This window comes from Agelaius phoeniceus, chromosome 4 (genome assembly GCF_051311805.1).
Source record: "Agelaius phoeniceus isolate bAgePho1 chromosome 4, bAgePho1.hap1, whole genome shotgun sequence".
Taxonomy (NCBI): domain Eukaryota; kingdom Metazoa; phylum Chordata; class Aves; order Passeriformes; family Icteridae; genus Agelaius; species Agelaius phoeniceus.
Genome location: NC_135268.1, coordinates 44,829,084 through 44,843,723, shown reverse-complemented (window position 1 = coordinate 44,843,723; position 14,640 = coordinate 44,829,084). Strand labels below are relative to the sequence as shown.

General features: G+C 38.4%; 1 protein-coding gene across 2 annotated transcripts in view; it reads left to right on the top strand.

Moving 5' to 3' along the window:
• The window catches only part of SLC7A2 (solute carrier family 7 member 2), a 53,490-nt gene that overhangs the window by 24,636 nt on the left and 14,214 nt on the right, over positions 1-14,640 (top strand). Inside the window, exons 3-8 of one of the 2 annotated variants that reach the window (XM_054633217.2) lie at positions 2,284-2,345; positions 8,270-8,660; positions 9,890-10,045; positions 12,940-13,105; positions 13,457-13,593; positions 14,249-14,471. In XM_054633217.2, the coding sequence (XP_054489192.2) occupies positions 8,285-8,660; positions 9,890-10,045; positions 12,940-13,105; positions 13,457-13,593; positions 14,249-14,471 (1,058 nt within the window). In that variant the 5' untranslated portion in view covers positions 2,284-2,345; positions 8,270-8,284. Of the gene's footprint in view, positions 1-2,283; positions 2,346-8,269; positions 8,661-9,889; positions 10,046-12,939; positions 13,106-13,456; positions 13,594-14,248; positions 14,472-14,640 lie in introns of those variants that run through there. The other variant, XM_077177486.1, reaches the window with a different exon arrangement.

Genomic DNA, 14,640 nt, shown 5'->3' with positions numbered 1-14,640 from the left:
AGCCACAAAGTGGATCTACCACAGCTCTTTCCTGGAGAGAAACAGCAATCTCCTCTGATAGAGAAGCTGGGTATACTACACAGGAAGCTGCCTCCAGACATCACTGTCTGCTCAGTCTTGCCCAAAGAGCAGCACGTCTGATGAGCATCCTTCACTGATCCCCACTAGACCCAGCCCTTTATGATCATCTCTCTCATGCTGCTTTGTCACACACCCTCAGCCACACAGATACACCTCTCAGCTGAATCCACAAAAATGACCTTTCCCGGGTGGCAACATGTTAGTTTTAAGCATGTGTTACTGAAAACACACCCAAAACTATGCCTGAGTGTCTGTCCATGGGACCTTTGATCCAAACACTGCGTAATGGGGATGTACTGATCTACCCCCAGTGCTCTAGGTCGAGGTGGCACAGATAAAAAAAGTAAACCAGAAATAAAGTAAACCACTTTATTTCACAGCCAGAGTGCTCTCTGCCTCTTGACTGCGAGTCAGGAGGGGCCTAGGTTTGAGTGCCTTTAGCTTCTGTGTGCTACTGTTCTCAGGATTAAGTTTTAGAAAGTTAGATAAACCAAAGCAGCCCAGTCCTGTCATTGTAATGATCCGTAAGTGTGGTGGTGCTACCAGGGATGAATTGTTATCACAGATAGGAGATAAGCAGCAAAGGGCAAAAATATAAGAGGCAAAGATAAGAGGCAAAGGGCAAAAAACGATGCACAGGAAGTTAGCTAAATACGAGGAAGAAATTCTTTACTGTGCAGGTGACCAGAGCACTGTCAGAGATTGCTCAGAGAGATTCAGAGTTTTCTTCACTGGAGACATTCAAAAACCATCTGACTAATTCTTGAGTCAGTCATGGACTCGTTAGAGAGTGCTAGTTTGATAAAAAAAAGATATTGCCTAGATGTTGTCACAGGTCAGAGTGATGTTCCTTAAAAGTGATTGTCATGCATTTCTGCACAAGAAACCTAACCTGTAGCGTAACTTCTTGTTCTATCTTCTGACTGTGTATTAACTGTGAAAGAGATAAAGTTCATCTTTAACAAGGATGAGGTCAACATGAGAAGAAGCATTAGCATGGTCATCAGCAGACCTTCAGCAAAAAAGACCTTTTCTCTTCATATGTTTTTGCCCGTCAGAAGATAATTGGCTTGGGTAACGTAAGCTGGACTCCTGGTCTTGAAACACATCCCATCCTTGTGAAGCAAACTTTCTTGGATGCATTTCTCCTTGGATGAGTTGAGGAAAGCTTGTATTCTTCCCTTCTGTGTGGCTGCAGGAAGTCGGGCTGTTCATAAAGCAATAAATGCTCTGCTTCTGGAGCATTGGCAGACTTTACACTAAGGGAAAAGTAAAAGCTGAGAGAAAGTTGCAGCTGGCTGCTACACAATGTGGTTTTCTACCTATTTTCCTAGGAAAGATCTTTTAATGATGAGAAGCATAGCACTTTTCTCTGCAAGGTTTATGTTATGTTAGCTGAACAAAAATAAAGTGATTGAAACATGAGTGTTTAGAAGGAAACAATATGATGTGAACAATACTGGCTGGAAATACTACTACATGTTTAGATTGGGGTTGTCTGCCATTGGAAGTAATAAAAATAGAGCTGTAAATTATACATTGGGGTTTAGTTTATTCTGGAAGCTAATTTTTAAGAAATTCAGATTTATTTATTGGTTGTGTCACGGGAATGTTTGACTTGTTCCAAGTCCAGTCTTCAGCATTTTTAATTTCAAGCCATATAAAAGAGAAGATCATCTATGGTACATCTACCCCAGTTCAACAGAATGGGCTCTAACCCACCTCTGTAAATATACTGCCTTCTGTGTTCCTTCTAGCCACAGCAATACTTTCAAAATTACATACATTATTCTAAAATGTACTCAGGTCTCAAAACATCGCAAAGCATCTTTCAATATGCTTCAAAACCAGTTTGCTTTTCACAAGGGCAATGGAAGAGTATTACAGTGGGATTTCCCCATGTATTTCCTTCAGGATGTGTAACTAGTTTCCCTGACATAGGCATTTTAAATGCAGGGAATGGCATTCTAGTTGGGTTTTGTGCACTGAAAACGTGAAGAGTGGATATGATTTATCTGAACGCCAGCGAGATTCCCTCCTTCCCTCCCTGCCTCGCTGGGCAAATAGCTAGCCAGCGAGCAGCCCTCCAATCAGCCAAGCCTCCCCACCCACTCTGGGGGCTCCCACACCGCGTGCAGCTGGCTTTTAAAGCAAGTCTTTTAATAAAATCACCTTAACTCATTACTCTTCTATTTATGACAGCAGGAGTTCGGGACTGAGTAAGAAGAGCAGAAGTTTGCCCAGCAGAAGTTGCTCTGAATCAGGTTAGTAATGAAGTTTACTGCTGAAAGAAGCAACCTGAGAGCAGCCTAGGTTATCTTAGGGAACCTTGCCTTTAACATATGTGCTGTTTGAGTAGCAAGAGCTGTGGTATGCAGTTTGTTTACATTACAGCATTATTCTGTCTTTGGTAAAGATTCTGTATTTATATATAGAAGATGCAGTTATATTTTCCTTCCCAGTCTGCCTAGAAGGTGTTTCTGCTTTTTAAATGATAAAACTCGCTTTGCTTTTCCCTTTTATGCATCTTATATTTCTGTTACAGGTGCTGCTTTCCAGTTTTATGGTTTATTATTGAAATACGATACTTTAAATATTTCAAGCCGTTAGGAGTTTTGTCAAAGGCTTGAGCACCACATGAATTTTTAGGACACTTGCAGTAAAATAACGTATTGCCTGTGCATGTGTGTACACACACACAAATCATAGATTATACCTAGTTTTGCTTCATCTCTGTATTCTTTTACTTGCATTATTTCACAAGACCTTACTTTCATATATTATTGCACAAGACCTAATAAATGTAGTACTGCAATTTTGAATAATGCTACATGTACTTAATAGGAAAAAATGCATAAACTTTTACAGGTTTTTTAGGAGAAATTAGGCTGAAAAAATATGCTAAATTAATCTGTATTAAGCAGTATATATTTATATTTTCCCATTTTCTATATGTTACAAACTTATTGGAGTATTTTATCCTTAATTAGTATGCTGTTTAACATGTTTAACTACTGCATCTAAAATTAATAGTATATTATATAATACTAGCTCAACAGAATAGTTTTGAGTAAAACATCCTTATTTTATTTTGGCTTCAAAAATCATTAGACATAAATCTCAACATTACTAAAACTTTCAGAGGTTTCATATTGCTCTATAACATTTGCTTTCCATATGCAATTTTTATGGTTTTTTATTAAAATTTTTAATGGAAAAATTTATGGGAAAAGTTGAGTGGCAACTGCAGCAAAACTTTGGATTTTCCCATGTGTAGCTTGGGTTTAACGTGTACTAACTTAAACCATGTATGAGACAATCAAATTAAAATTTTATTTTAATGGAAATAAAATTATTGGCACATGATGGAAGTTACCTTTTTTGCTCCAATATCCAAATATTTTTTGATTTTTCTGTGGAATAGGAGGTTAGATCAGATTATTTTTTACATGAAAAATACTTTGCAGAAATGGTAAATTTTGTATGACTTTGGAGCAGTCAAAGCAGGTTTAAATATTAATATAATCTTTTCAGGTAGAGACTTTGTCCCTTGTTTTTTTAGTTACACATTTTTTGACACCAAACATTTCCTGACAGAAGAGGGCTGACAACAGATGATGATTAAATGTTCCTGATCATCCACCTGAACAAAGAGCTGATATGAATTGTAAGGCTGAACTCATCTTCTTGGACTGGCATTCCAAGAAGATGAGTTCGGACAAGCATTAAAATTACCTGGTTTACAATTGACCAGGAGAGGCTGAAATTAAGATGATTTTATCAGCATATACTGTAGAGAAAAAAAATTACCCAAGACAATAAAGAACAAAAGGGTTTGGAGAAATACCTGCCTATTCAGGTACTCTGACAAATACTATGAAAGTCCACTAGACATAAGAAAGTTTTGTTTTGTTTTATCTTCTCCCTGTTAGATAAATCTGTCAAGTTCCTTTCCTATCTAAATTATGTCCTACTCTCCTCCTTGCTGCATCTTTGCTGAAGGTGGTTGAAGGGGTCAAACTAATCTGTAGTGTGGATAGTTTAGCAGTTTTCTCTAGGAATTCCTTCAAGGAAGAAGGAGGTTTCCATAAAGACTGGTCATTGGTCCTCAAGGCTAAGGCAGTTGAACTGAGCCTTGCCTTTTTTGAAGGGCTGTTGGAGGTGTATTCGGTGTTTATAGCGTAACCCGTAGCTAAATTAAAACTTGGTCCAAAGAGCCTTCAGGAGCTGGTGACCCAGCAGATGGGAGCCAAAGAGCTGCCATCTCGGCTGTGTGCAGCAGCAGGAGCATGCCAGCGTCAGTAACAAACAGACTTCACCGCTCTGTGAAGTGTAACAAAGTGAGACTTGCTGTGCTTGTGGCGCAGCACTCTCTGCAAAGCAGACTTCAAAGAGGAGCCTTGCGCAGTTTGGATTGCATGAGACACTAATCAGGTCGTCTCCACATTTTAATTAGAAATAACTGTTACTGAGAATTAGAATACTGTTGGTGAGTTCAAGGGGTTTTTCCTTTGTGATTTCTTATCACTCATTGCCTATTTTTAAACTCTGTATAAGGTGAGGATTCAATATTTTTTCTGTTTAAACTGCATGAACAGCACAGCCCACCTTGACTGGTGGTCCTTGCAGCCTACATGCCTAACATTGCTGTTCAAAGGCAGGCAGGTATCCAACTCTGCTCCAAGAAATGTAGGACAGGTGCACCAGAGATGCCTCAGAAGCACTCACTTCCTCCTTGATTGATGACCCAGTGTAGTTATCAAAAACCCCCTTTCCCAAGCTGTCAAATGTGCCTTCCCAGGAAGGCTCAGAGCAGAGCCAGTGCATTGAATATGCAGCACATTTAGCAGGGGCCCAGGCCAGCACTGGCAGAGCTTACATCAGTAGAGGCCAAGATGAAGCAGAGCCCACAGTTGTGTGCTAGGATGAGGCACAGTGAGGCTGCAGCAGGGAAAGGAGGAAGAATCAAGGAGCAGATAGGAAAATACTGAAACCTGCTAGTCAAAAAGTAGGAGAGATAATTTTTAATATGCTCATTTACCCTAGTTCATTTTTCTCTCTGCCATAAAGATCAGCAGAGAAGTGCTATTTGTCCAACTCAAAAAGCTCTGTAGGTCTGCAGGAATAAGACCCTGTATAAGAAGAGTGTGTGGTGGCAGTCAGTATAAGCTTGTCTAGGACAATGCTGCCACCAAAAGGCACACCCAGCTGTTACCTTCTTTGCTCCTGTAGGTTTGTATTTTAGCATGAGATGTCTCTGCCTCAGTGTTCTGATAAACTGCTTGTGAGTCAGCACACATCAGCAGCGAGCCATTGCTCAGGCTGTTCTCTTGCAGGGGTAATGCATTAAAGGATCTGCTTTACAAGAGACACCTCAGAAAAACATTACACTTGTCAGTTATTTCTGAGGACACTTGTCTCCTTGTAGCTATGTCATTTGGTCCTGTGTGAAGCCAAATATCTTTGTAAGATATTCATCAGTTCTTCCTGCTGCACTGTCTTATCAAGTATGAAGTCTTGGAATGTCTCAGCCAAATCTGAAAGGGGGCCATGCCTGAGGTACAGTGCTGGTCTTGGCACACAGCAACAGAAGTTGTGAAGCAGGGTTCAGGCATTTTTTGCTATGAATTTAGGCATACTAAGTGTAGGAAACTGTGGAAGATGTGCTGGATTCCACTGGTTGTTGTAAAAGGACATGTGTTTGTTAAATCCATGTTAGGATGGATATACTTAGAAAGAGAAGTTTGCCATGCACAAGGTGTTTTTTTTTCCTCTACTGACACAAAGTTTGTATACTGAACTTTGTCTTTGTTTGTGCTCCAGTTTCTAAAGGCTGAAGAAGAAAGGCTGATCTTTCTGTCAGATGAGGTGTCTTTACTGGCTTGTGACTAGCAAGAACTAGCCTCCTTCCTTTCCCCAAGAAGCAGAAATCAGAAGCAGAAAAACTCCTCCTATTTTGCCATAGAGATTCCTTCTCAGCAGAGAAAAGCATAATATCCAGAGGTATTAGCATATAATAGCAGAGATAACCATAATATAATATCACTTACTGGCCACTGCAGTAAATGGCTGTACAATTTTCAGGACTTCTTGTCCCAAATGGCAGAGAAGCAAAACAAGCTGAAATGCCATTTGAATAACAACAAATTCCTTAGTGGTCTGAGAACAAGATCTGCCAGAATATTTCTTCATGTTAATGACTTACAAAATTAAATATTATCTAGTGGGGAGGGAGAAATAATTCCTTAAAAAATGCTATGTTTCTGCAACATTGAAATTGCTAAGGTGAAGGGCATGGAGTCACAAGAGTGACCTCAGAATATTTGTCCAAGTACAGCCCAGGAGAAATAAACCTGGCTCTGTGGGAGTGGAGTGCCTCAGCCTCAGGCCCAAAGAAAGGCTGCTCTCCCTGAAGAGCTCAGGAGACACAGCAGGGAATTTTGCCTGAACAGTTCAATGCTAATTCCCTTAGAAGATGTGGATGTCGGCTGACATGAATATCATTGGAGTTCTGTAACTGGTGAGGTTTTCGTAGTGGGTGAGTCTGCGTACCATGGGCAGATTCTTGTCTCTGGTGTGATGAAAGGACTGCCTGATTGCAGCAGAGCTTTGGAAACGTGCCTGTCTGCCTCCTCCCATTGTCCTCGACCACCTATCACTTTTCTAAGGGGATTAAGCATCACTATCCACAGCTATTCAATTCCATTCACTACCCTTTGTCAAATTCCCTTTACTTAAAAGGGAATAGAGACCTTTTTTCTAAGAGTGCTCTTTGAAGGCAGGAGTGGCATGTTTGAATGTTCTTGGGGAGCTATTACACATATACGGTGAAAATGTTCTTTCTCTTCTCTGGTGATTTTTTTTCCCCAAGCAATCTTTTATAGAGATGGCAGAGTTCCTGGTACTCTCTGCTTCTGACTCTCTGTTTTAGGATCAAGCACTGTTAATTGAGCTATCCATCTTCGTACGAAATCCTCGCTGTTACTGGATTGAGCTAGTGTGAGTAGAAATGTCCTTTACTGTTCTAGGAAACTGATACAGACGAGGAAGAAATAAACCAGCAGAATATCTTTGTCTAAATTAAATAGATTTTCAGTTCCCAGGAGGGTTCCACTTAACAAATCATGAGCAGAGTATAGATATTTCTGGTATGAGTTGCAAAGACAAACATCAGTTTGGGAAGATGACAGATGGTCATACCAAGGTCTTAGCCATCAACGATACAATTCAAACAAATACATGAAGATAGAACTTGTACATTAGTATTGCCTCTTTAAAATATTATTTTCTATGGGATGCCCATGGCATCCCTCCTAAGCAAATGCTTTGGACCCTCAGTGACCATTTGTTTTAGTTGGGAAGCTGGATCACTGCTGCTCCTAGCAGGCACCCATATCACAAGCCAGAGAGGCACTGCCCACCTGCTGGCCTCCAGGACCGGGTTGGTCACAGAGTTCGAGCTTGTGCGCTAGAGCTGATCACATCCCCCCACTGTGACGGGCACTGAGAATATTGAAGAACTGCAGCTGGCATGGGATGAACGGTTAGCCCATCAGGTTTCGTTAGATGATTGTTGGGCAGAGGTGTGGAAGATTTCTTGTAAGGATAATCAGATCTGAGAAACTTCAATGGTATGTGAGAGAGTAGAAACACTATTTTAATCTGCTTCCAAGCAGTTCTTACTGAAGCAAATTCTAAATGCAAAAGCTATGTATTTGAAGACAAAAGGATATTGAATTGGTGGTCTCAGAATAATGTATTTTAAACTTTTGCCGTTTATAGTCTTAGTCTTAGATCCCAAAACACCTTATTTATGTTGTTGATCCTTATCTTAAAAGGCTCTATGATATACGAGATAATAGTCTGTTTCTGTTTTAGAAGTGGTTAAGAAGTGGCCATTAGCAGATAATTACAAACCATTTCTTCTTTTTTACAGCAATGTAATAAACTGAAGGATAATGGATCTCCTTCCTTGGGGACATAAGTGCTACATATAATTAGGAATAGTTTATCCCTGATTTGTATCCTGGGGAAAAAGCACCTGCCATCTTATCTGATGTCACAAAACAGTGTGAATATATTAGTTAGTAGATGTGATTAAAGTTCTTCATGCAAATACTTTTCCCCATTGTTTTTCACCAGAGTCTGCACTACCTTTTGTATTCTGGAATAATTTCCTTTATTTCAGAGCTCTACATCCACCATGTTGCCCTGTGGAACGGCTCTGTCCTTTATTCGGTGTCTGGTGCGGAAGAAGAACATTGGCGGCGAAAGTCTCGAGGACACCAACCTGTGCCGATGCTTATCAACAGTGGACCTGATAGCCCTGGGAGTAGGGAGTACCCTTGGTGCTGGTGTTTATGTGCTTGCTGGAGAAGTGGCCAAATCTGATTCTGGACCTAGCATCATTGTTTCTTTCTTCATTGCTGCCGTCGCATCTGTGATGGCAGGTCTCTGCTACGCCGAGTTTGGCGCTCGTGTCCCCAAGACTGGTTCTGCGTATTTGTACACTTACGTTACAGTAGGTGAACTGTGGGCCTTTATCACTGGCTGGAACCTGGTTTTATCCTATATCATAGGTAAGCTAAAGAGCAAACACCGCTCCCAGGGGTTTCTGAGACAGCAGATTAAAGATACAGACTTAGGGCTCTTTTTCTTTTCTGTCTCTACACTTAGCTGCTCTTTCTTTTTAGTCTTGTTGAGATGAAATAACCAAAATAATTTGATTAGGTTATTTCCTTCTGTGCATCACCATTGCAAGCAGGTTTTTTGCAAGATATTTTTGTAACAGTGTGACGTATGAACCACATACTTTGTATGAAGATTGTGTCAGACAATTCTGTGATGATGCACAAGAATAAACAAGATTTATTTGCCATCTTTGGTCAGCAAAAATAATTTCAGTAAAACCAATAAACTTTTTTTTTTTTTATATATACAGCAAGGACATTTACAGGGACTCCACTATAGTATCTTACAGGAAAGTCTTGATGTTGAAGTACTAACTGGCTACATTGTGCTAATTAAGTGCTGTCCTATCAGGTAATCCCATAAAATACAAAGTTGACCAGAGTTGAATAAAATAAATACTTATGTTGCTGATAGTCAAACAGCTATTTCAGTGCTTCAGCAGAGATAGCATTTTTGGATTTAAGAATTATTTCTCCTCGAGGAATGTGTTCCGAACTTCCATTATATTGTGTCTGAAGATGCCTAGCTTTAGATGTGTACCTACAGGATGGTTATTCAAATCATTACAAAACTGATGTTCCCCAGTATTGTATTAATGTATTTCCTGAGAGGAGAGTTATACAAATAAGATTGGCCAAATTGTATTTGGCCGTGCACTCTTTGCCACAGGAGTGTATTAATTTTAAATACAGACTCTAGTACCATATGTCTTGCTAGTAATTTTTTTTTTTGCTTTACTTACGGGTGGGCAAACTTGTCTTTATGTTCTTTCCCAAAGTGCTTTCTTATGTTACGTTTTATTGTTTAACATATGTAATGGAAATTAGAAATAGCTTGAAATAAGCTTCATCCAGGATCAGACATAAATGACAAAGAAATAATTTCTGCAATCTTTTGGGAATAAACAAGGCAAAAAAAAATTGTATATTTTGGTTCTAGGAAAACTTTTTACCATTTAACAAGCAAAATTCTTAAGCATTAAAATTCCTCAGCAAAACAAACATCACAGGCTCTGCTTTTTAAAATACAAGTAGTAACAGACTTAGTTTTGTTTCCTTTTCAGTAGAAGTAGCTGTATCCCACTGTAAAAGCCTAAACATGCATATGTTTTATGAAGGTACATCAAGTGTAGCAAGAGCCTGGAGTGGCACCTTTGATGAACTTCTTGGAAAACGGATTGGTCATTTCTTCAGTGCCTACTTCAAAATGAATTACTCTGGGCTAGCAGAGTATCCTGACTTCTTTGCTGTACTCCTTATATTACTTTTATCAGGTAAGAAAATATATGGCTTAACTTATGGTGGTTGTGACATTTTACAGTTAAAAGTGCTAAATTGTAGGGTTTTGCACCGGAAATAGCTTAAGGAAGTTCAGAGCCACGTTTTGTACTGGCACAATGGCTCTGTGAATTACATGTATATAACCAAATTTTCACATGCACCCTCTTTTCTTGAAACTGAGGTATGAACTAATCACTTGTTCATACTTTTTTTCAATAAAACTCATTCTAAAGATTTATGGTAACAGGAAAATTACACAGTTCTCAGTGTTTTCATGGCTCTGTCACCAGTAAATGCCTCTGCAATGGCCTGGAGGTTAAGCTCTGTAGTTTGGTGATATAGTCTCCTTAAATTACAAGTTGTGCATGTAGTGGGCATTTGTAAGGGGGTTTTTCCACCTAAATTGTTCTCTTATTTGGTACAAAATAAAGTTCCCCTTTTTAAGTCTTCAGTTGTTTATCCTAGAGTTTGTTGACCTAAAGGGCACCCCGAGGTACTTATATGGACCAACAGACCAGTTTGAAACCTGAGTAAACCTTTCCTGTCTACTCTTCTAAGTCCTATTTTTGTCTTTACTCATGTATCATGCTTTTAAATCACAAACTGGCTATCTCCTATTTGAGGGATCAGAAAGCTCAAAAATACTGCAACTTATTTCCATGTTTGTATTTAGCAATTATTTACCATATAGAAATGTTCCTACTGGCACTGGGAGTGAAGGAAACAGGAAGTGTATTCTAAAGTGTGCAGTTTGTTTTCAGGCAATACTAGAAGCATTTCAATATTCAGTAGAGGTCTTACCCATATCTCATATACTTGTCATGTGCAGTCTCTCTTTGGATTAAGCCAAAGCAGAAGCTTTTCTTCTCTGGAAAGTGAAAATAAGTTATATGTATATAACCTGTTCTCTTGTTCTGAGTGGGGTTTTTTGACACAGGAAAATATTTCTGTTCTACCTACTGCTAGAATGAATGACCAGTGCATGTGAAGATTTATTAGGTCTCTGTACATAAAAGAATGGCTTCCTATACTTAGGAAGATCTGGGAGTTGACTTGGTTTAGTCCAGCATCCTGCCACATTTGTGGCTAAGAATTGCCTGTAGGACCAGTTCAGACCCTTATGTCCTCAGGAGGGTTGGGAATGAATGTGGAATATAACTGGAGCAGACCTTTCAGTTCTACCCCTTCCAAATAAAGGAGACAAAAATTAACACCCTGAAAAGCAGAGCACTGAAACACCACAAACCAAACTATACAGTCTTAGTTTAGATGCTGACATCTTTCATGTTTTCTCCATTGCCATTGCTGCTTCAGAACATAAGAATTAGAGGTTCTTGAAAAAAGGGGAAATGTTTCCCCTGTTGTTCATCACTGCTACTGAGTTTTCATTTGTATCCTGTGTTTTCATCCCTACCATCATTCTTTCTTCACTCCTTTCCTATTTTTGCTGCAAATTGCCTCTCCAGGTGTCTGTGATCAGAAGCCAAACCCTCAGTGACTGAACTGGGTGGAATTCCCCACTGCTGAAAGGAGGGAAGTGGGGATGGCTCAGGACTGTGTAGGCTGAGCATGATACAGTAATTGGATTGTGAGCTTTGTAAAGCTGAATCATAGGAGTAGCAGGTGATGTTTTACAGAAAATGTTATGTGCTAAGCACAGTGAAAAGTACATGGAAACCTCTGGGGTTTGGATTTTTTTGGTTTTGTTTGGGTTTTTTGTGTGGTTTTTTGGGTTTTGTTTGTTTAATTTTGGGGGGTTTGGGGTTTATTTTTTGTGTAGAGTTTGGGTTTTTTTGTTCTGTTTTGGTTTTTCTGGTAATGAAAGGACTTAAAAAATGCACAAACTATGATTCACACTGCATTAGGCTGATTGAGACACTGCCTTTTTGGGAAAAACTGAGCTGAAGAAAGCATACATCTATTTCAATAAAAATGTCATTGATGAAGAAAACCTGAGCAGCTCATAATTTCTGTATTCTGATAAGATAGCAAATATCTCATTAGAGGAGTCAGAAACCTTTTAGACATTACTTTGAGAGGCTTAAAATTTTCAGACTTAATCTCTAAATAATGAGGGAAAGTATGTATGTGATATTAGTGGAAATGCTTAGAGTGCAAAGGATCTGTTAAAACTTTCCAATTTAATTTTTCCTGATCTGCTTACTGCATGTTCCATTAAATTGCTAACACTCTAGCACTTAAAATTGTTTGAAATCTAATGATAAAGTAGAATCCCGATGGAATAACTTTCAGATTGTTTAAATGTTCTACTCTGTAATCTAAAGCTATGTGTATCTTGTATCTGACTGTTTCACAGAATCTCTGTGCATCACTGTTACAAACATGAGGTGTGCAATTCTTTTAAAGTTGCTATTAATGAACTAGGAAGCACACTCTGATGGGTGTGCCCTGAGAAATGTAGAGTCAATCAGTCATATTTTTAATTTAATAATTCTGCTTCTTTTCTTAATCTAACAGATAATTCTTCTGAAAGGAATATATTCTACCAATCTATTTTTACAAAGTATAGTATTCTTGTAGCTACTTTTACTCCATGGCATAAAACAGAGATATGGATTGGCATCTCTGAGAAGTAAAAAGTAGCCATTGCTAAAAATACTTCTAAATACTTAAAGAAGAAGCTTTCTCTTTTATGGTTTCCAATATATTTGCCTATTGTCATGCTGTTAAAGAGTCTAGCAAGTTTGTGATAATGCTTTTTTTAAAATCTGGTGGGTGATTTTTTTAGTATTATTCACAGTACTTGCATATACATATACATGCACACACACATGCGCACACCTTCTTTCACATGTATCCCTTCTTTAAATGCCATTTTATTAGTTTAATGGGCCATTCACATCTATAAAATATTTCTATTTTACAGGTCTTTTATCTTTTGGAGTAAAAGAGTCTGCATGGGTGAATAGAATTTTCACTGCTGTTAACATCTTGGTCTTGGTCTTCGTTATTATTTCTGGTTTTGTGAAAGGTGAAGTTGACAACTGGAAGAAAAGTGAAGAATATCTCAGAAACTTTACTGCAGTAACAGAGTAATTTTTAAAAATCTATTTACTTTCTCATATTCCTAGCAGTTTCCTCTTACACATGCTTTATTATAATAAACACTATTAGTGTTTGAATATGTTTTGTCACAAACTTCAAAGTAAGTAAGATGGTAGTTACTTGATTCAGACATTCTTCCTCTTGCTGTTATTCTTCTCTTTCTTACAAGTTTGGACAGAAAAATGTAATCTCATGCAGTTTTGTAAAGCAGACCTCTGTTATGATGAGAACATTTAAACTTTTTTTTAGAGGTCTAGGGTAGGAGGGTGCATGTATTTATCGTACCAATAATGGAGGGGGGGAAAATTATCTTTCTGCTGTATTTTTGTCCTTTATAGGAACCGCTCATCCTATGAAAATGTGACAAGTATGTATGGGAGTGGTGGCTTTATGCCATATGGTTTCACAGGAACATTGGCTGGTGCTGCAACCTGTTTTTATGCTTTTGTTGGATTTGACTGCATTGCAACAACTGGTATAGTGTTTATAATTGTGTGTATATATGTTTAACATGGGGATATTTTTGCAAAAAAAAAACCCCAAAGAACCACAAAAAATATAATACTCAGTCTACTCTTCTTACTTTGCTTTCTTCCAAAGCTCTTTCAGTCAATGTAGATTGAGTCTAAGTTCTTTCCTGAATGTGGCTGTCTTTCTGGTAAGAAGGAGGTTCTGTTTATTTCATTCCTGTTCTAAAGAAATGATTGCTGCTTTCTAAGTCTGAAAAGTGCTTAGTATATTTTTTCTGCTCAAATAATGTTAATCACCTGCTCACTTTTACAGTTCTCTGATATAAGGTGTCTTTCCCAATGCCTGATAGGGAATGAGTATATCGAGTACATTGAAAGTGAGGTAAATAACTAAAAATTATGGGCTTGGAATACTCTGCATATAAAATGTATTTTATGGCCTTTAATTTACCACTATTTTAACGCTATTTCTGACAACAAAATACTGAGTTCTGTTCTGTACATCTCAGTTTATTTTACTCAGGTTTTTAAAACTTCTATTACAGATCTGATTCTCATGACTTAGATTAACAAGTGATTTGTCTTTGATGTTGTCTCTAAAAGCTGAAGGGGAAAAATAGTACAAATTTTTGGTGGGGCATTTTCTTTTTCTTTTTTCAGGAGAAGAGGTCAAGAATCCTCAGAAAGCCATACCCATAGGAATTGTGGTGTCCCTACTTGTCTGCTTCATGGCCTATTGCTTGGTTTCAGCTGCACTGACACTTATGATGCCATACTATCTCCTGGATGAGAAAAGCCCTCTGCCAGTAGCATTTGAATATGTTGGATGGGGTCCTGCTAAATACGTTGTAGCAGTGGGATCTCTCTGTGCTTTGTCTACAAGGTAAAGACATTGAAATACTAATTCTATTGGGAAAAGCTGATTAATAATATGTTACATTTGTTTGTATGTTCGTGTGTTCATTTTGAAGGCTCAGTCCATGCAAAGAATTAACAATAAGTAATATAAGCAAGTATTAAACTTAAGCAGGTCTAGTTGACAATAGCTGTGT